The 20,678-nt window shown below is 54.0% G+C and overlaps 1 protein-coding gene across 1 annotated transcript in view; it reads left to right on the top strand.

Moving 5' to 3' along the window:
- The window catches only part of LOC122691321 (proto-oncogene tyrosine-protein kinase receptor Ret-like), a 49,608-nt gene that overhangs the window by 3,099 nt on the left and 25,831 nt on the right, over positions 1–20,678 (top strand). Inside the window, 1 exon segment of the mRNA XM_043897938.1 lies at positions 19,330–19,593. Within this exon segment, the coding sequence (XP_043753873.1) occupies positions 19,330–19,593 (264 nt within the window).

The raw sequence follows: 20,678 nt of genomic DNA, 5'->3' as shown, positions 1-20,678 counted from the left end.
TATCTGGGAAACCCAGCCCCCCTCCCTGCTACTCCCACACATTGCGACCCCTGCGTGTATACACAGGGACACCTGCTCCTCCCTATTCACACTCAGGGGGCACAGCCTGTCCACCTGGGGCATCCTGGACCCATCTAGAAGTTGTTCTCAGAAGAGTGTGTGGCGTTTTACTGCTCCAGTGCAGGTACAGATGTCCCCGTGGCATGGATGAAGAGACTGATTCCCAGCTTCCAGGGCTCTCCCTGAATGTCTCAGGCTGACTGCTCACCCAGCACCTTCTCCCTGCTCTTCCTCATGAGGCCTCGCACCTCCCATCTTCCTGGCCTGGCTTCTGGGTTCCTGTTTTGCTCAGTACCTCTGCCCACAAGGAGAGACCTGCCCCCTGTGCCTGCACGCCCCTGGGGCCTCTCACTCCCAGTACTGGCCATGACTTCCAGCCTGCTCTCCAGGCTGTGGGCCCTGCCCCTCTGCAGTTGGACCTGGGTGTGCCACTTTTGCTGGGACCAGCAGGTGCCAGCGCAGCCCCTCAGCCAGGAAGACTGCTCTGCCGACCTCTTTGTTTCTCTTTCTGCCCCTTCCCTCTCTGGCCAGGGACGAGTGGTGGTGTGCTTCATCAGGCTCACCTGGGTCCCCCTAAGCCCTTCTGGCCTCTGAGAGCTGCCTGCGCTCCACACTGACTGTCCTGGGCCCTAGCAGAGTCCAGCCTTCTGAGGGAGCAAGGGGCTGGGTCAGCTGGTAGGCTCCTAAGAGTAGGGTCTGCAAGCAGAGAGCAAATGGGGAAGTTTATTGAGACCATTGCAAAATTGCCTTTATTCTGCAGAATTGCATTAAGGATGGCTAAGTAAATCACTGTTTCCTTGGTGGTGTGAAGAAAATGGGATTCTTTTACCTAATGGGGTGCTAATGGCCTTTTAGCCAGGGGAGGAGAAAACAAATGAAAAATTATGGGATCTGTTAACCTGAAGTATGGGGTGCCAAGCGGAAGTGGGGGGGGGCAGGAAACTGCTGCCTTGCCTGAGGGCTTCTCCCCCTGTGACCCAAAAGAGGTGCCCTCTGCCTATTGGTCTTAACTGGATAAGGTGATGCCAGCAACAGCCACCCCAGGGGGCCCACAGCATGCTGATCCTGTGCTCAGCACCGCCTGTCTGCTACTCACTGTATCCTCCTGAAACCCTGAGGGATGTGGCCTTGTATTCCCATTTCATAGGTAAGAAAACTGAGGCTCCCACAGCCCGTGTACCTGAGCCCGTGAAGAGGACTTCATGACTCTGTGGCCCTGGTCCTCTGGTTTTCAGCAAGCCCCTCCTCTGGGCCAGCGGTGGTGGGGACCTGCAACAGGGCTCAGGAGGAGTCCGGGGATGGGTGTGGGGAAGGTGGCCCTGAGTCTGCTCACCCACTGGTCACCCTCTGGTGGGGTGCTCCAGGGGCCCGAGGGACAGCCTGGCCTGGGTCTGGGACGGAAGTGTGCTGCCATGCTCCCCAACACCTGAGTCAGGAGCCCGCAGGACTCTGGCTGATTCTCAGATGGGACTGCTACTGTAGCTGATGTCTGGGAGTCCTACAGGTCCAGGAACTGCCTCCAGGTGGGATCCTGTCATAACTGGCCCCAGGGGAGGGAGCGTGCTAGTGGTGTAGGCTGAGAGTGTGACCCTTGTACCCGCCTCTGCCTGGGGACCTAGAACCTGACAGAAGCCACTGTGCTGAGGAGTGGGGGAGGGCAGGGGCTGGGCTTCAGGGCACATGGGTATGACTGTGTCTCCTTACCTGGACTCCAGGACATTCTGGGAGAAGAAAGTGCCCACTGGGCTCCCCAGGAAAGAGGCAGAGCTGGAGAAGTGCCCCCCAACAGCGGTATTGCTTCCTTCTATCCTGAAGAAGTGGCTAGTCTCCACTCTGGAGACCCACCCCCTTCCTGTGGATGTGGGGGAGGACACTTCCTCCTGTGGGGGTTGTGTTCAGGCTCCAGTCCCTCATCTTCTCCTCTTCATTTCTTTCTCTTCTTCCTCCTGGTTTCTGCAATTGTTTTTCTGAGAGAGTGACTTAATAGTAACAATAACAGTACTGGTGAGCAGCCCACATACACGCTCCGAGGGACCACCTGCCACCCAGGCAGCTTCTCCAGGACTAGGGGTGCACCCGGGGAGAATGCAGAAGGTGACTTTGACCTCAGAGCTATCTCCATGTAGGAGAAATGGGCAGTAAAGGAAGCGCCAAGCTGTCATTTATCTCAAATGTGTGTGTGTGATATCAAATGGAAGTGCATGGCAGAAGGCAGGCTGTGGGGCCGGGTGGAAGCAGGGATGGTGGGCTGCCAGGCAGGAAAGGGGCCCTTCTGGGCTTGGGCCACAGGGTGTGAAGGCGGTGGAGGACATCCCCCTCCCTCCCTCCCTCCTGCCTTCTCACTTGCTTCCCCTGGGTCTTCAAGGGCAGAGTGCTATGCTTTATGGGTGGGCATGCTTCAGCTCCTGGAAGACTGGGGGGTTGGTGTGACTCAGAGAGATCACCCAGGGCCATGACCTGGGTAGTCTCAGAGGGGCTTGAAGGGGTATGAAGACTCAGGCCTCCAGAGCCCACATGGCTTTCCCTCCCTACCCCAGAGCAGCGGACTGGCAGCGCAGGTCCCCCTCCCTGACCCCCGTGTTCCCATGCTCAAGGGAGGCTGTGGCTCCCAAGACAGAGCTCCGCCATACCTGAGAGGACCTGAGGGTATTGTCCTCTTTGGGCTGAAGCCCTGGGAGCCCCTGTGGACGGGGCCCACTTCCTGCCTGGCTTCACCTCCCAATCCTCCCACCATCCGCCTTCCCAAGCTCTGGACCAGACGAGACCTGGGCTTCCATCAAGCTCTGGCCTCACAGCTGGGTAATTGTGGGAGCCCCTGGCACCTGTCCCTGAGGCTGGAGCCTGAAAGCCAGTGGCCCTATCAGCTGTCCACTGCAAGACCCTGGGCAAGGTAGGGTGGGGCGAGAGAGAGCAGGGAGGTAGAACTGATACCCCCTAGAAAGTGTGGTTGTGGGTGTGATGACGCCAGCAGGAGCTTGGGGAAGGCAGATCAGGCACCACCTGGGCCCTCAAGGAGAGCAGGTGGCCAGCCCTGAGCAAACACCTCTGTTTGCTTTTGCCTGGTGAGTGGCTCCACAGAGTATAGCAGCCAAGGCACCACTGTAGAAAGGTCACCTGTGCACCTGGACAGGTGTGTGCCCACCTGTTGGTCCGGCCGATGCAGGCTCTCCATGACATCAAGGATACCTAGTGGGACTGGGGGCCTCTGTGGCAGGCAGGGATCAGTTCTGGGACCCACTCAGGGAAGACACCCCTGCCCCTGCAGACCCACGTCCTGGGGGCCCCAGCCCACTGCCCCCAGATTCAGGTACTGGGACTTTACTTTATCCCCATCTTAAGCCTTCACTCTTCTGACCTGGGAGCTACTGTCTGGGTTCCACAGGGCCCTGGGCTCCAGAGAAGTATCTAAGGGGCAGGGTGGCCGGGAGAGGGAGGCAGAGCTCCAAGCTGTGCCCTGATTACCAGCTCTGACTGCCCTGTGATTGAAGAAACAATTTGGCTTCTGAAACAGTCAGAACCTCTCTGGTGAGATAATGGACATCAGAACTGGTTCTAGTCCCCCATTCCTGCCTATGGGATTGCCAGAAAACTCCAGTGGTTCTTAGTCTTAGCAAAAGGGGGAAAGAAACCATGTAAGTTCCTAAGCTTTAATTAACAAAAAAAAAAAAAAGGAAAAGAAAAACTATAAGTTCCTAAGCTTTAACTAACAGCCTGGAAAATGCTTGGGAAGATATATGTTCTGTGTGCCAGAACCTGAGAGTGAGACAGGTGTGGGGGTGGGGGGCGATCTGGGGTGCACAGCGTGGTGGTGGGAGTCCGAGTGGAGGGAAAGAGTTTATGGAGTTTCTTTCTCAAGTTTTTCTACCCCTGAAACAGTCAAAGACACAGATACGGTGAAACAGGGAAAGACCCAGAAGCTGGGGGGCTGGTTCAGAGTGTGCTTTCTCCTTCCCTCCTCCCCTATCCTGCCTTTCCAGCATTGCCCATGGTGCATCTGATGCTCTTTTTTTTTCTTTCTGGGAAGGAGAAAGGATGGAATCAGCACTCCATTCCGCCACCTCTTGGCCATGACATGGGTGCAAGGTGACCGTGTACTCTGTGCTGTGAGCACATGCTTTGCCACTGGGTTGAGCCTCCTCATCAGATTGGCACCTGCAGGGGATCTTTACAGGAGATCACACATGTGACTCCACAGAGCCTTGAGAAGTTTCCGCTGGGACCCTCTTGAATCTTCTTCTGCAGCCACCTATCCCCTGTACCTATGTGAGCAGGAAAGACTATGAACTTGGGGGTGACAGAAACCCCCAGTCTCAACGTCTCAACACTGTTCATTTGTCTCCTGCTCCCCGCCCCCTGCCCTTGGCAGCCACTCCACACCTGACTGTGTGCACAAGAGGGGCCCAGAGCTCTGAGGAGTCGGGTTTCTAGGGCCCTGGGCTCTTTGCCCATTTCCACAGGCTGGAATCCCATCACAGGGTCCTTTTCTCTGCAAGAGAAGCCAGTGTGCAGAGGAGAGCATGGTGGTTTGGTGGGATGCACACTGGGGCACCTGTGCAGGCTCCTGGGGTCCGCTCTGGACTTGTGCCCCTGCCTCTTCCAGGGTGGTCTCTCCTGCGGAGATGGGGGGAAGAACAGGGTGGTAAACAATTAAAATTCACTTCTTTTGAGGTATGAAATTCACATAACAAAATTAGAGTGAACAGTTGAGTGGGATTTAGTACATTCACAGCATTGCATATTCATCACCCCTGTGTAGTTCCAGAACATTATTGTTAACCCCCCAAAGAAAACCCCATACCCATTAGGCAGTGCGCCTAGTCCCCCCACACTAGCCCCTGGTAACTGCCACTCTGCACCTGTCTCTATGGGCTTGTCTATTTTGGATATTTAAAATAAATTGACCTTTCATTTGTATCAGGCTCCTTTTACTTGGTTGGAGGTATATCCGTGTTGTAGCATGTATTGGTATTTCATTCCTTTTTAAGGGTGAGTAATATTACATTGCATGTATTGGGTTGGCCAGGAAGTTTGTTTGGGTTTATGAACTTTAGGGCCAATGCAACATGTATCACATTTATTTATTCATTCATCTCTTGGTGGACATTTGGGTTGTTTACATCTTTTGACTTTTGTGAATAATGCTGCTGTGGATATTTTTGTGTGAGTATCTGTTTGAATCCCTGTTTTCAGTTCTCTTAGGTGTTTATTTTGGAGTAGAATTGCTGGGTCATGTGATAATTTCAACTTTTCTGAGGAACTGCCAAGCTCTTTTCTGAGGAACTGCCAAGCTATTTTCTGATAACAACTGAAACATTTTACAATTTTACCAGCTGTGTGTGAGAGTTCTAGTTTTACCACATCCTCACCAACACATGTTAGTTTCTGTTTATATTTTTAAATTGTATCAATTTTCTTGGATACAAGCAGTGTCCTCACCTATGGTTTTGATTTGCTTTTTCTTAATTATCAGTGATGCTGAGAGTCTTTTTACTTCCTTCTCGGCCATTTGTATCTTTTTTGGGGAAGCAACTATTTTGCCCCTGTTTCAATTGGGTGGACCTTCTTTTGTTGTTGAGTTTACTTTGCTTTATCAAATTTCCACCAGGTGTTCCCACCTGCTCAGGGTGGGAAGATCTTGACTAGGGGGTTATCAGGAAGCCTTTGTGGGCCCAAGGAGGTCTCATTCAGGAGTCAGGGAGGAGGCGGCTCCTTGCCAGGCTGTCCTGTGGATGCTTCTGGGACTTTGTATGCTTCCCTTTTTCTTCCTCTTCCCACACAGTATCTGGAAGATTTTTGCTCTTTATTCGGACTCCTGGTTATTTATTGCGGGTTGGCAAGTGCTTGGTTTGGAAATGAAGGGTAAGGCTGGAAAGGAGGAAGCAGGTTGGAGACATGGTCTTCCTGACCTTCCAGAGTCAGTCAGCATCCTCTCTCCCTGCCTTCTGGGACCTTCTTGGTTTTCCAGAAGGTCCTGGCTGGGGGAGCTCTGAGCTCTGTGGTAGAACTGAGTGTAAGGGAGAACTAGTGTGTAAAGACACCACACCAGTATGAGGCAGAAACACACATCCTCCCCGCAGCCTGGGTCACCCTTGTACCAGAACTCGTCTGCTGGTGGTCAGCCCCTGCGTGATCCCTTCACAGCCCGAGGCTGGGGCCGCAGCCTGTGACCCAGCAGACACTGACCAGGACCCCAGTGCATTCCCTCTCGCCTGTCCCTCTGCCCTCCTCTTTCCTGGGACCATCCTGCATCACTGCATCTGATTTGCCTCAGTGGCAGACCTGGGTCCAGTGTCCTCTCCTTGACTTTGTGATGAAGGTCAAAAGAGCACAGGGACCATACCCAGGTTAGACTGAACTCCTCCAAAGGGAAGAATTACCCTTGGCAATTTCCACGCCCCCACCCCCCGGCAAGACTCTCAAGGGAGGTGCCAAGAGACCCCGAGACTCCAAGGCTTCCTCCTTGGGAAGCTGCCCCTAGGACTCTGGACACTGGGCTGAATGAATTCAGTTAGTCTCACTCTAAGGGTCAGAATGTTAGTCTGCTTTTATTTTTTCATTTGTTTTGTTCGTTGAATAAATGCTGCTGACGACAAGTTGTCTTTAATAAACCACAAGTTCTTTGCAAAAAAAAAAAGAGAGGGAGAAAAGAGGAGAAGTGGCTCTGGCTCCCACCAGTAGGTGCTTGGTCCCAGCAGCCCTTCCAGGGAGGGTCCCTGTCCCTGTTCACAGCTGGGAACAGACGCAGAGAGGCTGAGCACTGAGTGGGCCATGCAGGAAGACAGAGAAGGAGCGTGGCCTGGGCCTGGCTCTGCACTTGTCTCTCTGCTTTCACGAGTCACACTGAAATCTCTCCTTTGTATCTAGACTCACTTCTGAAGGTGAAATGTGTGTGTGTACGTGCATGCATGTGCACGTGTGCACGCACACATGCTCAGTTGTATCCTACTCTTTGCAACCACATGGACTCTAGCCCTCCAGGCTCCTCTGTCCATGGGATTCTCCAGGCAAGAATACTGGCGTGGGTTGCCATTTCCTCCTCCAGGGGATCTTCCCAACCCAGGTATCGAATAGTAGGATCTAACAGCAGCAAAGAAAAGGACCCCTCAAGGCTCAGTCCTGTGTCCAGGGGGCATGGGCACATCAGGCCCCCAGCATCCCCAGGTACCTGCACACTCAGCAGCCTTGACCATGTCTGTCCCTGTTGGACAGCGCTGGCCGAGCAAACTCCCCCCTGTTCATGCCTTCCTGGGCCTTTGCTCTGTTTCACTGAGATATGAAAGAGCAAATTTCCACGAGGAGACTTTTAAGGGCACCTGCATTTTTGAGGAGACTGAAGAAGACTATGGAGGATTATTTAGGTTGCATTTTCCACCTGGTCAGCAAGCAGGTGGATGGGTGGCCTGGAGTCCCAGGTCATGGTGCCCTGGCTTTTCCACATGTGTGTGCATAGCCGTCACCGAGCAGAGGAGCCTGGTGGCCATGTATACCTAAGAGTAGAACCCTTAAGTCCTGGCTCACTCACTCTGTACAGCCTTGGGCAAGGTAGCCTCTCTCTGCCTTGGTTTCCTTGCTCTAAGACAGGAACCAGAAGTTGTCCTTACCTCTGGCAGTTGTCGTGTCCATTAGTAGGGTGATGCACGTGAAGCATTTGGAATAGAGCCTCTCGGGAAGAATGCATTGGCTTGCCAAAAAGTTCGTTTGGGTTTTTCTGTAATATCATGCATTAAAAACTCAAACGACCTTTTTGGCCAACCCAATAAAGAAGTCTCACTCTTGCTGAGTTAAATCCAACTCTTTGCAACGCCATAGACTGTAGCCCATCAGACTCCTCTGTCCATGGGATTCTCCAGGCAAGAATACTGGAGTAGGTTGCCATTTCCTCCTCCAGGGGATCTTCCCGAGCCAAGGATCGAACCTGTGTCTCCTGCATCGCAGGCAGATTCTTTACCTGATGAACCTTCGGGGAAGCCCTTGCTGGTTAATGGTAAACCTGGGCTGGGCGAGACCGGTGCTGGGGGGAGGGGCAGAAAGGGGCAGGACCATGGCTGTTCAAGGAGGTCCAATGAGGTGACACATTTGTTGAGATCTGAGTCATAGTGCCCTGCTGGGTGAGAGGGGGACAGTTGCTGGGCAGCAGCAGCAGAGTCAAAGCCTGGGATGTCCTGGCCAGTCGCCAGGGCTGACCTGACCAGGCCGGGGCTGATACACCTGCCGTTGGCTGGGGTTACAAAGCACAGGAACCCCAGAGCCAAGGGAGCCTGGTGACCTGCAGAACAGTCATCATCAGGCCACTTGGGTGGCCAGTCTTTTTCCAGTCAGGCTTTGCCCTGGGTAAAGAAATTAATTGTAACCTAATTCGCAGTTTCCTTTGCATAGAAGCTGGAAGGAACTGCTAGTGAGGCTGGTGAGTAACTCAGTGGCAGCTGGGAAATCACATTTGGGCATGAGTGTCCATCATCTGAGCGAAGCTGTTGCAGCTGGTCCGGGTGGTTGGGGATGTGGGTGGTGGCCACGGGTGCCTGCTAGGTGCAGCCTGGCCCTCAGGCCTCTGGGAACAGAAGGTTGGGGCCTGGGCACAAGGGAGGAATTTGGGCTGCTGGCTCCATGCAGCTGGGCTGCAGATCTCGTCTGCACACCTCACTACCCCAAACTTCAGCCACACCCTGACCCCTTCCTGCCCATCAGCAGAGGACTACGTAGATGGCATGGCAGAGGAGGGGGTTGTCAGGAGACCTAGGCCTGGTTGCAGTTCCATTCTGAGAGCAAGAAGTGAATTCTCTTCCTCAGAATTGGGAAACAGACGGGGAGACTGAGGTCTACAGTAAGAGCTCGGGTAAGGTGGGCAAGTCAGAGCTTTTCACGTGTGGAGGAATGTACCTGTACGTACAGGTCTGTGGTGCCTCTGAGGCAAGGCCTGGTCCTCGGGTTTCTCCTCCTCTCTCCAGGCCACCAGCCACCCTGTCCAGGCAGGGCCCACGCAGACAGGTGTGTGGGGAGACACAGTACCCCTGCATGTGATCGCCTGCCCTGCCCACCGTGGACCACACGATGAGGCTCAGTCTGAAGGGATGATGGAGGGAAAGCCTGCAGAGCTGGGCTATGTGTGAAGTCCCTGACCAGACAGGCAGGCAGGTGCCTGGGCTCTGCACTAGACAGAATCCTCAGGAGCGTGGAGAGCCCCAGGCATCCAGGGTGTGCCAGGGTGGCTGCTCACTCCTCCTTGTGTGCCAGGCCTTTGTGCCAGCTGGCCTTTGTTGTGTGCCCAGTCCGGGCCAGGAAGGCCACTCAGCCTTGTGGCCACAGTGGCACACAGGCTGTCCACTGAGGGCTGCTGGCAGCATTTGGGAAGAGGGAATTTAAGACTGGAATTGAGGCTGCTCTCATGGTGATTAGTGTCCTCACTGGGCACCAAGTAAAGTAGCTAGCCCTGGCTTGTATTCACCACCCATGTATGCACTTAGCTGTTCAGCTTTGGGTACACCTGCACAGGCCAGAGTTTTCTTGATGATTTTGTAGAGAGGCTTCAGTTCCCAGCATGAGGACTGGGGCAAGCTGTCATATTCCCTGCAAGGAGGCACTGGCTTGTGACATCTAAGCTGAGCCCAGGACCCGTGAACAGAGGTGGCTGGCTCTCAAAGGGCCACCCAGGCCTTCCCTTCTCGCCTGCTCTGTGCCAGGCATCAGGCAAGGTTCTGGGAATGCAGCAGTGAACAGGACAGGCCCGGGCTGGCTTTGTGGGTCTTTCCAGTCCAGCTTTCTTCCCACATCTTATGTGGGTCAAACCTGGCAAAGCTGCTTCATTTGGAAGCCTCTGGATGCCTAGCAGAGTGATGATGGTGGCGATGGTTGGAGGGTGGAGTGATGGTGGGTGGTGATGGTGTAGGCATGGTCAGCAGTAGTGGTGAAGCTGGTGGGTGAAGGTGTGAGGTGATGGTTGTGGGGAGGGTGGTGATGGTGTCAGTAGTGGTTAGGGTGTGGGGATGATAATATAGTGGGGGGCTGGAGTTCAGGTGAAGTTAGTGATGGTGGTGGTGATGCTGTGTAGGTGAGGGGGGTGAAGGTGATGGTGCTTGTGGGGAGAGTGGTGATCATGGTAGTGGTAATGGTGTAGCTGGGGGTGGTGATTGTGGTTGGGTAATGGTGGTGATGGTGGTGATGGTTTTATGGCCACACACAGGAGGTACTGAGCATACCATCAGCCCCATTTATGGCCAAAGTGGGGCTGGCCTGCAGGGCCCTCTCTGCGCTCATAGGCACTGGTTCTCCTGACCTGTGCTTTTTTCCTAAAAAGCCAAAATTACATTACAATCCCTTGCAAAACCAGCCTCCATCTGGGACAAAAAATGGAGATCGTGGGGTGTGTGGAGCATCCTACAGGGTGACCCTGCCTGAGAGTGCACATGTGTGTGTGTGCATGTGTATGTCATTCTGCCTAATGTCTCCCAGTTGGCAGTGTTCCTCAGTTACCAGGCCATCATTTCCTGAGCCGTGGTCAGTGATTTTGTTCTTAGGTGTCCTCAGGGTTTCTTTGCTCAATGCCAACTCTGGCCTCACCCAGGCAGGTCGTGCACTAGAGAGTGCTGTGTGCCCCACGTGAGCCTCATGGGGTGGGGAGGGGCATCCGTGAGGCTCCATTGCACTCATCCTGCCACTGGCCACCCACCTGTGGCTCCCTGTGCCTGTCAGACCAAGCCAGGGGGTCTTGACCAAGGTGATATCACCCATCTCTCTGATACCCTGCCCCCTCTCCTATCCCAAAGTCTCACTGTTTTCCAAATGTGCCCAGCTGTTAACCTCCCGCCCACCTTCCCCCCGCCACTCTGTGCTTAAAACCATTTATGTATTAGTTTGTTCCTTCCTGGATTCCTTTGTTGTTTCACTCACTAGTTTGTTGTTTCAGACAGATTGTGACATGATCTGACTGACCCTGGCTGCTCTGGGGCAAGTGGCCTATGGGGTCAAGAGTGGTCTCAAGGAGGGACTTCCCTGGTGGTCCAGTGACTAAGACTCTGTGCTCCCAAAGCAGGGGGCCTGGCTTCAGTCCTGGTCCAGGAACTTAAATCTTGCATGCCACAACTAAGATCCAGTACAGCCAAAAAAAAAAAAAAGAGTGGGCTCAGGGAGGCTAGGTGGTCCTCTAAGCTGAACTGAGATGAGGGAGAGGATGGAGCGAGTTGGTACGGATGTCTCTGGTACTTGGGTGGAGGTCAGGGCTGGTGAACGTGGCATTCCTTGGCCCAGAGGCAGCCATTCGAGCTGTGGGACTGGCTGCCATTTGCTTAAGGATGCTCTGGAGAGAACACCTAGAAGATAAGCTGAGACGGAGGAAACCCACATGGGGGTGAGCAGGCTGGCTCATCAGAATGAAATAGGAAAGCACCAAACACAGGAGGTCCTGAAGCAACCAGAGAGAAGAGAGAACCAAGAAGGGAATCATCAGAATTGAGTACAGACCTCTCAGAAGCAGGACAGCAGAATCACGCTTTTGAAGGACAGAATAACTGTCCTGTAGAAGTCTCAGGGCTTCCCAAGTGGGCTTCCCAGTTGGCACAGTTGATAAAGGGTCTGCTTGCCAATGCAGGAGATGCAGATTCAATCCCTGGGTCGGGAAAATCCCCTGGAGGAGAAAATGGCAACTCCCTCCAGATATTCTTGCCTGGAAAATTCCATGGACAGAGGAGCCTGTCAGGCTACAGTCCATGGGGTCACAAAAGAGTTGGACATGACTGAACACTCACACACACAGAATTCTCTGCCCAGCAGAAGTGCCTTTCAAGAATAAGGTAAAAGTGTTTTAAAAAGAGGGGCAAGGGAAACAAAGACCCAGATTCATGTTTCTGTGAGTGTATGAGGTGGAAGGGGCGTGTGGGAGGGGCAGCACTGTTGCTAAACGTCCAGTTAAGTTGGCCACAGGTTCATGAGTGTTTGTTGCAGAACACTATTTTGACATAAATGTTCTGCAAAATATACTGCTTGTACATGTCAAATATTCAACTAGAATAAAGAGAAAATGTGAACAGGATATGAGAGGAGGGGCATGGGGTGGACGAGGAGAGGATAATGGTGCCAAAAGTTGCTGTCTGGGCGGTGGGGCTAGGGGGACCCTCCACAGGGACAGCTGGCCCTCAGGGAGAGGGGCAGTCCCTGGGGAGGAGTCCATGAGGTCTGCTTCCTGTTCCTGCAGAAGTGATGGCATTAGGAAACCACCGTCTGTTAAGGAGATTGTGCTGGGCCATAATAAAGCTGTCATCTGCAGGATCTGGTGCTCGTCACAGGCAGGAGCAGGGCTGCCCGGTGAGTGGATTCTGCGGGAAGGTACTGCCTTGCACACACATGTGGGCACTATTGTCACCCCACTCAGTTCTTAGATCAGACCATCTTGCCATGTGTTTTTTTCTTGAGAGCCCCAAATTCTGGCTTTTACATTGCAGTCCTAGGACATTGGTTGTCTGGGGCCTTGTGTGGGATGACCACGGTGACTGCCACTCACTCTAGTCAAGGGTGCCCAGTTAGGAAGCACCTGCCTGGATCTGGGTTGGTATGGTCAGACTGGCAGCACATCCTCGGTCGAGGGTAGCAAGGAGGTCAAAGGAACCTCAGGGGAGTTGTGCATGGCCTCTCATGGCCAGGGCTGACCAGGGGGCACTGGTGAGGTGAGCCTGCAGTTAGGACTGGGTAGGCTCGGTATGTCTCACTAAATGAGCAAGAAGATGGGGGAGGTGGGGGTGGGTCTGCAACAGTGTGAGAGAATGTGCATGTGACATGCTAAGTGTAAGAGAGATGTGTGTATCAGTCTGGGTCCAATCCAGAGACACCCACACAGCGACTGGACCAGAGGAGGTTAACATAAGAGTTGATCGGCAGTGATGAGTGTAAGAGAGCTGTGGGCCACCCTGAGGCAGAGGGCAGGAGCTTGGGGAAGGGGCTCCCTCCCCAGAGTGGGGTCACAGCTCACTGCATATTGAGAAGTTGGCTGGGTTGCAGGGGCCAGGACTGGTCTGCAGCCTCGGGGGCCAGCGGGAGGTGACCCTCCAGTACACGGGGGAGCTGAGGCTGGTGCACAAAGGCTGGTGATGGGTGCATCTGGGGGCTATGGGAGGTGATCGCGGGGCAAGGGCGTGGGCTACATTGGCGCCAAGGGGCTGCGTGCATTTGGCATGGACTGAGGCAGAGCATGCAGGATGTCCCCACAATGTGCTGCAGAAGTGAGGGATGACAACCAGAAACCCTCGTCCACCTGCGTGGTTCTCCACCGCACAGGAGGGCACTCACAGCTTCTGTGTGGGTCTGAGAATGTGTACGAGTATGACCAGTGTTCATGTGTGAGTGTTCACACAGGGCTGAGCTTGTGGACAGTTGAATGAGTGAAAGTGAAGTAGAGACTTGGGCCTGCTTCTCTCTGCATACAAATGTGAGTAAATGACACATCCAGCCAGGTGTGGAGCATTGAAGACTGCCTTTCCAGGATACAAAAAGGCTGGTGACTGCGTGTGCCGAATGAGACCATCCATGCCTGGTGGCTCTGCTTGTAAAGATGCTGGAGGAGGCCCTCCTTGGAACAGGACAGCCCGCTGTCCCCACTGAGTGTTAGTTGCACATCTTCTCCTGCAGGGGTGGGGCAGGGTGGGAGCATATGGGGCCTTGGGCCCACATGCCTGTCTCTGTTTCCATCTGCTGCATACCTGTGCATACACATTCATGCATATACACACACATGCCATGAAGGGGGCCTGGGGTCTCTGCAAATGCGAGCAGCAGCCAGGACCTTTGGCAGGTATGTCATGAGCAGTGTGGGACCCATCCCCACTCCTGTGAGAGCAAAGCCCAGCTCCTCACCCTCTGGTGTGATGCCAGGGCAACTTGAGGGGCCAGAACCCCACGTGGTGCTGGCAACATCTGTCGAGGCAGAAACGTGGGACTAGGTGTTGGGGGAGGACCCTGTCACCCAGCAGCATTCGGGGTGGCAGGTGTGGGTGGGGCAGGTTTTACAAGTCCTGCTGTGTCGACCTGCCCCAAGTTCCAGGGGAGACTCTCATCAGAGGTTGGTCAAAAAGCCCTTCCTGGCAAAACGGTGCCAGCAGGGAGGGGTGGTCAGCTGGCAAGGCCTGGGGCTTCCTGGTGGGGCCAGCATCTGCCTGCTCCTGAGTCCCATCGCCGCTTTGTTAGTCATCGTCCAAACCCCAAGATGCCCACCCTCCAGCTGTTTGACCATGGGAAGTCTTCTCACCTCCCAGCCTCCGTGTTCTTACCTATTTAATGGGGCAGTGAAGAGGTTTGCCCAGTGATTATAAATCGGAAGTGTGAACTTCATACCGCGTGTACCTGTGCAAAGGTGAGGCCTATACCAGCTCCTCCTCTCCCCAGCCTGCCCTTCTCTTGTTCACAGTCAGAGAAAGTGAGGCCCAGAGGAGGCTAGAACTTTACAGAGGCTGCACAGCCCCAGGAAACTGGACACCTCTGATGGCCCTTTCCGGGCTCTTCTCCTTCACCCTCTGGGGTTGGCCCCATCATCTGTAGGGCCCACCATAGAATGCAGATTGTTCTAGAATTATGAATTATTTTAGGACAATGACAGGAGAGCATTAAACCAAGTATGGGGAACTGTGGTCTCCCCAGGCTACACCCCCCTGAGGCCAGCCCTGCACCCACACCCTCGTTCCCTACCTTGGACCATGTGTTTTTCCATCTAAACGTGTCTGTGACAAGGAGGAGCATTAAGGCGGCCATGCCCTGAGTAGGGACCACCTGGGAAGCATTTTAAGTGCATTTAAGACTGTTTCTGCTCACAATCATCGCCCAACCCACAAATCACTTTTGGCAGCAACAGACCAGGCCCCACATGGATCCTGTAGGACCTGGCTCGGAGATGAGAGCAGGCAGTGCTCTCATCCTGCACGTGAAGTCTGTGTGGTGGTGACTGGACCAGCTCGGAGGTGGGGGCTCCCTGGAGCTCAAGGCACCTCCCAGCCCCTGGACCATTGAATGTACATGTGCTCAAGGGGGCCCCAGGGGAGGAGCCCTATTCTGGATCTGCTCCTCACTACCTGGTAGGTGGAGTGAGCATCTCGCCCCCGCTTAGAAGACCGATCTGCAAGCCCTACCCCCCATGGGTGGCTCCCAGGGCTGCCAGTTCTTGCACAGCTGACCAAGGCCACAGGGATTATATCCTGAGAGAATAAGAAGGCAAAAGTCGCGATATTCTGCTGATGTGGGTGCAGGCGTCCCACACCATCCTTGACAGTACTCCGGAGACCAGAATGCAGACCTCACTTCTCCACGGAGAGCTCTGGCACACCAAGGAGAGCTGGTGGCCAGGCAGGCTGGCAGACACAGGCTGCCCTTGGCTGTGTGCCATCTGGGGGACCCACCCACACCCACCCTGGGCTTCCCCCCTCCCCACCAACTGAGTCTCCTGCAGCTCTGGGGTTGGGGCCCTGAAGGCAGCATCTCAGATCGCTAGTGGTTGACGCTCACCTTTCTGCCAGGATGAGAAGGAGGCTGGCAGCACAGAGCCCCCTTCCCATCCAGCATGGTGTCACAAGCCTGGACTGCCACCAGGTCACCACCCTGTCAAGCCACTGGGAAATCTCTCATTCTCTTTGTGGCCAGAAAGTCAACCTTCCCGAAAGATGGTGCACCCTCCGGGGCTGCTTTCTACTGCAGGCCAGTGTCCCTGACTTGCGGTCACCGCCCAGGACTTGGGGTGGGGGTGGAGGGTGGGCACAGTAACCGTGGGTTCTGGACCATGTGACATGGGGTTGAGCAGGCCGGTGAGGGCTATGCTGCTGGAAAGACAGCCCTCCAAATCCCAATCCCCTGGCTGGCTGCACATGTGCCCTCGAGCATACAAACAACTTTCTTTCTGTCCTGCCCAGGTGTCTGTTTGCAAAGCAGTGATCCCATCAGCAGCTCCATCTGGGGCTGCGAAGAAAATGCAGGGTCACCATGTGCCACGGGGCCTGGCCTCGTGCTGTGTGAGTCCACCTGGCCGTGCTCACCCCACTCTGCACCTTTGAGAGGCGGGGTGGGTGAATGCGGTGGGCCAGGTCCTCTGGAGAAGGTGGCAGTGGAGGGAAAAGCAAGCCACTCCTCTTGCTGTCCGCAGGGCTGTGAGCATCAGCTTCTGCGCTCCTTCCCCAGCCCCCCACAGCCCACCCCAGAGCTCCCCCTAGACTCTTTGACTTGCAACCTTCATGGAGTGTTGGAGGGAAAGGAAGCTGGGCTGCTGCTTATGAATCAGGCACTTGTTTTGGGGCAGCAGGGCTGTGTCTGGTGTTGACCCCCACTTTGAATCTGCCTTCCCAGACCCGGCCTTACTGGGGCAGGACAGGGGGCCACCGTGGGCTCGGAGCCCTTCTGATTTCTGTGAGGAGTGCAGACCCAGGTTTATTACTCTGCCAGGCAGTGCAGTGGGGCTTCAGTGCACTACAGGTGGGGAGCAGCTGCCCCTTCCCTCTCGTTGGCTGAGGAAACACCACAGGGACCCTCCTGCCTTTGTCACAAGAGCAGTATGAGCAGTGCTGTAGGGTCCTCTTTGGGACCCCGAACTGTGTACTTCTCAGGAAGCGTGAGCCAGTGGAGTGCATCCTAGCTGTGCAGGAGGATCTGTCAGCTGTGGCCTGTCACTCTGCCCAGCTTGCAAAAGGCCTGCTCCGAGCTAGTGCCATTGGCTGCCTTTTCACAGAAGCATCAAGGCCAGTCTTGAGGCCATTTGGGGCTGACACAGTTCTCTGAGCTGCCAGCCATCCCTGCTAGGGTTGGCTACTAAATCCCGAAGAAATGAACACTCTGAGTGTATCTGAGAGGCAGTCCATGTCCTCGTGGCCAGTTGGGAGGCTGTGGGACAGGAGGGTGGCATCCAGCCATGTGTGGGTGGCTCCTGTCGTGGTCTCTACCAGTGAGACCCCCGGCAAGGGAAGTCAGGTCTCAGTGCTCCCTCCCCAGAGTTCCCCAGAGTGACTTCTTCCTAGGGCTCCTGGAGCTGCCACCCCCTTGGATGGCAGGCAGCATGATGCTCTGGGTGGATCCCTTCCCCCAAGAGGTGGCAGGGCAGGAAGGCCACACGCAGAGCCTGACTTGGGCACAGGGCCAGCTCCTTGGAGTTCAGCTGCCCTTCCCAGTACCTCACCTGCAGAGACCCAGTGATTCTGGGTCCCACTCCAGGGACAGCACTCCTAGGGAGCAGTTTTCCGAAGGTCTAATAAGTCAGCTCCGTACCTGCAGCCCCCTCCTTCCATCTCTGTCTTTAGTGCCGGGTGTGCAGTAGCCTTTGACTACTGGCCAGAGCATCTCTCCCCTCCATCCTCTCTGCCTTACTTACCTTTGTCCTTAGCCCCATTTGTCTTTTCCCTCCTTCCCTCTCTCTCCCTCTGTTTCTCTTCCTGTTCCCTCCCTCTCCTGCTGGCTCCGTGGTCCAGCCTGTTTGGCAGGGCAGCACCCACACTGGGTGGGTGGGACCCAATCAATGCACACTTCAAGTTGGCATTCCCAGCCGGGTTGCCTTTGAAGTCATCCTTGGGAAGCCTGGCACAGTGCTGGCAACCTTCCAGTTTTCTTCTGTTTCACCACTTTGGGATCCAAAAGGTCTTCACCAGTTCTCCTCACCTGACTCTAGTTGGCTCTTGATTGTTTCCCACACACAAGTGTGTCTTCAAGGACCCAGGCAGCCCCAGGGTATCTTCCACTGGTGTGGAGTGGACCAACCACTCATCTTGGTGGCTGCAAGAGAAGCAGAATGTAGGTGGAAACAAATTGATTGAAAAGAGAAATCGCTCACACACAAGTACAATGTTTCTCATGTTTGCTTTGTGTGTTAGTATTTTTTATGCTTTGTAGAGAATATTGGCAGGTTTTCAGTTTTTTTTTAAAGCATCACCTGCCCATTTATCCATCTTTTTAAAATTTCTTACTATTTAAAAATAACTGTTTATGATGCAAAATGTTGAACATACACCAAGTCAAGAGAGTAGTAGGATGAGTGCCCCATTGGTTCACCCAGCGTGGCCATGGTCAGCATCCCTCTTCCTCATGGCATTTACAGCTCTACCCACAGCCTCTCAGTGATAAATTTAGGCCACAATTACATACGTTGAAATGCACAAATCTTGGCTGTATGTTGTTGACAAATGGATGTCCCTGTGTGACCCACACCCCATCAAGATATGAAACATGTATGTTTCCCAGAATATGCCCCCTGCTTTTCCAGTCTATTACCTCCCCTACCCCCAGCTGGTACCCAGTTTGATTTCTGTCACCTAAAATCAGTCTGGAATGGTGCCATGTGATTCTTTTGTGCTGCTTCTTCCACTTAGCAGGATGTCTATGAGATGTGTCCAGGCTGTCATGTGTATCAATAGTTTGTGCCCCATCCTAACTGCATAGGGTTCCATGGTGTGATGGACTGAGGTTTGTTATCTGATAACCTGCTGGAACACATCTGGGTTCTTCCCAGTTCTTGGCTCTGTGAATAACCCCAGCATTTGTGAACAAGTCACTTGACGGACATATGTTTTCATTTTTCTCAGATAAATGGAGTGGAATTTTTCGGTACTATGGTAGGAGCATGTTTGACTTTAGATGAAGATTTTGTTACTTACAGGGGCTTCCCAGGTGGAACTAGTGGTAAAGAACCCACCTGCCAATGCAGGAGGTGTAAGTGATGCAGGTTCAATCCTTGAGTCGGTAAGATCTCTTAGAGGAGGGCATGGCAACCCACTCCAGTATTCTTGTCTGGAGGATTCCAAGGACAGAGGAGACTGGAGGGCTATAGTGCATAGGGTTACAAAGAGTTGGACACGACTGAAGTGACTTAGCATGCACGAATGTTGTTACTTATAAAGTGCTCTAGTTCATCTTTGGGGACCCCTGCCTGCTCTGCTTGTCTGGCAGCGTCTTGTACACTTCAAAACTCTGGCTCCAGGTGATTTGCTCAGAAGCTTGGGTGAAAGCCGAGTGGTTTACGTGCTTATCTATCTCAGGTAATCGAGGATGATATTGCAACTGTTTATGCTTCCTCACTTCCTCCTTTTTCTGTTTTAAAGCAGTGTATTTGCAGCTAGTGTTTAGCTATACAGATAACTGTGTGTTGATGTTCTTAGGAATACAGATGAGAAAGACCTAAGTTTTCTTTTTTGGCCCACAAGGAAGCTATTACTAAAATGTGAAGTTAGGCCGCTGGGAAAGGTGATCTGCCTGGGAGGGCTGCTGGGCTCTGCACCGTGGTCGTCCCTCAGTCCCTCCTTCCCTCACGTGTTTCCCTGCCTCCCACAGCCCCGCTGGGACTCTACTTCTCCAGGGATGCTTACTGGGAGAAGCTATACGTGGACCAGCCGGCCGGCACGCCCCTGCTCTATGTCCATGCCCTGCAGGACGTGCCAGAGGAGATGCCCAGCTTCCGCCTGGGCTAGCACCTCTACAGCGCCTACCACACGCGGCTGCACGAGAATGACTGGGTCCGCATCCAGGAGGACACGGGGCTTCTCTACCTTAACCAGAGCCTGGACCACAGCTCCTGGGAGAAGCTCAACATCCGCAGTAAGGGGGCGGCCCTGACCCCACCCCCACATGCCTCATTACCCACCCCGCCCTGCCCTCACCTGGTCCTTCCTTAGAGCCCATCACACAGCTCCTACGACTCCTGCTGTGTAAGAGTGGAGCAAGTGAGATGGGGCTGGCCTGTCCTCTTTGTCCAGCCCGTGAGGGAGCCAGGATGAGCTTGAGGACCACTGATGACCCTCAGGCCTCCTGAGGCTGTTGGGATTTTGGAGAACTTATGTGGAGGACTTGAGGGGCTCTCTCCATGCTGGCTCCAAATGTCTTCCAGTTGGATTAACAGAGATGTGGGGTTGTGAGAGAAGAGTTAAGAAAGGCTAGAGACATCCCAAGATCTTGATTTAGTGGATGATCTGGAACTTGGTGGAGAAGCAGCTGTTTGCACAGAAAGCCCACCTTACCATCAGCAGCAGGCTGCTCTTGGCACCTGGTGAGGACTGGGGCCTGGTGCCGGGGAGGAAAGTGGAGCAGGAGGAAGGCCTGGACGGCTTCTCAGAGCAGGGGTCCAAGCTGGAGTGAAGGCCATGTGTGACCCTGGTACTGGGAGGAGGTTGTTTGTGGAGCAGAGTTCTGCCTTGTGGCACCAAATGGTGATCACAACCCCACCTCTTGCTCTATAGACATGGCCTCCCTGGGCCCTCACGCCAGCTCTGAGCTCCTGTGAGTGCTGAGAGGCAGACACTCTGCTGTGAACAGTACTGCCAGAGTGAAATTTGCCAAGGGTCTGAGTTTCATAGGAGGCCTGTTCTGTTCGTGATTGGAGAGCAGCCTCATGCACCTGCCAGCTCTAGTCAGGAGAGAAATCACAGTAATTAGAACAGAGAAAGTTTATACGGAGAATTATTAACCACAGCAGGGGACTGGAGCAACAGAGGACAGGCTAGTAAGAAGCAGAGAACTGATGAATATGGGAGGAGTAGATGTAGCGGGGGGACACTTACCTAGAGCTAAGATAGAAGGCCCAGGAAGAGCCCCCGCCCCAGCTGAGATCCAGATGGGTTGGACGGGGGTTGCTATGGTGCCTCCATGATGGAATTTGCCAGAAATCCCCTCTCTAGGTGCTGGGG

This window comes from Cervus elaphus, unplaced genomic scaffold (assembly GCF_910594005.1).
Source record: "Cervus elaphus unplaced genomic scaffold, mCerEla1.1, whole genome shotgun sequence".
NCBI classification, from domain to species: domain Eukaryota; kingdom Metazoa; phylum Chordata; class Mammalia; order Artiodactyla; family Cervidae; genus Cervus; species Cervus elaphus.
This window is presented reverse-complemented; position numbering and strand designations above follow the sequence as displayed.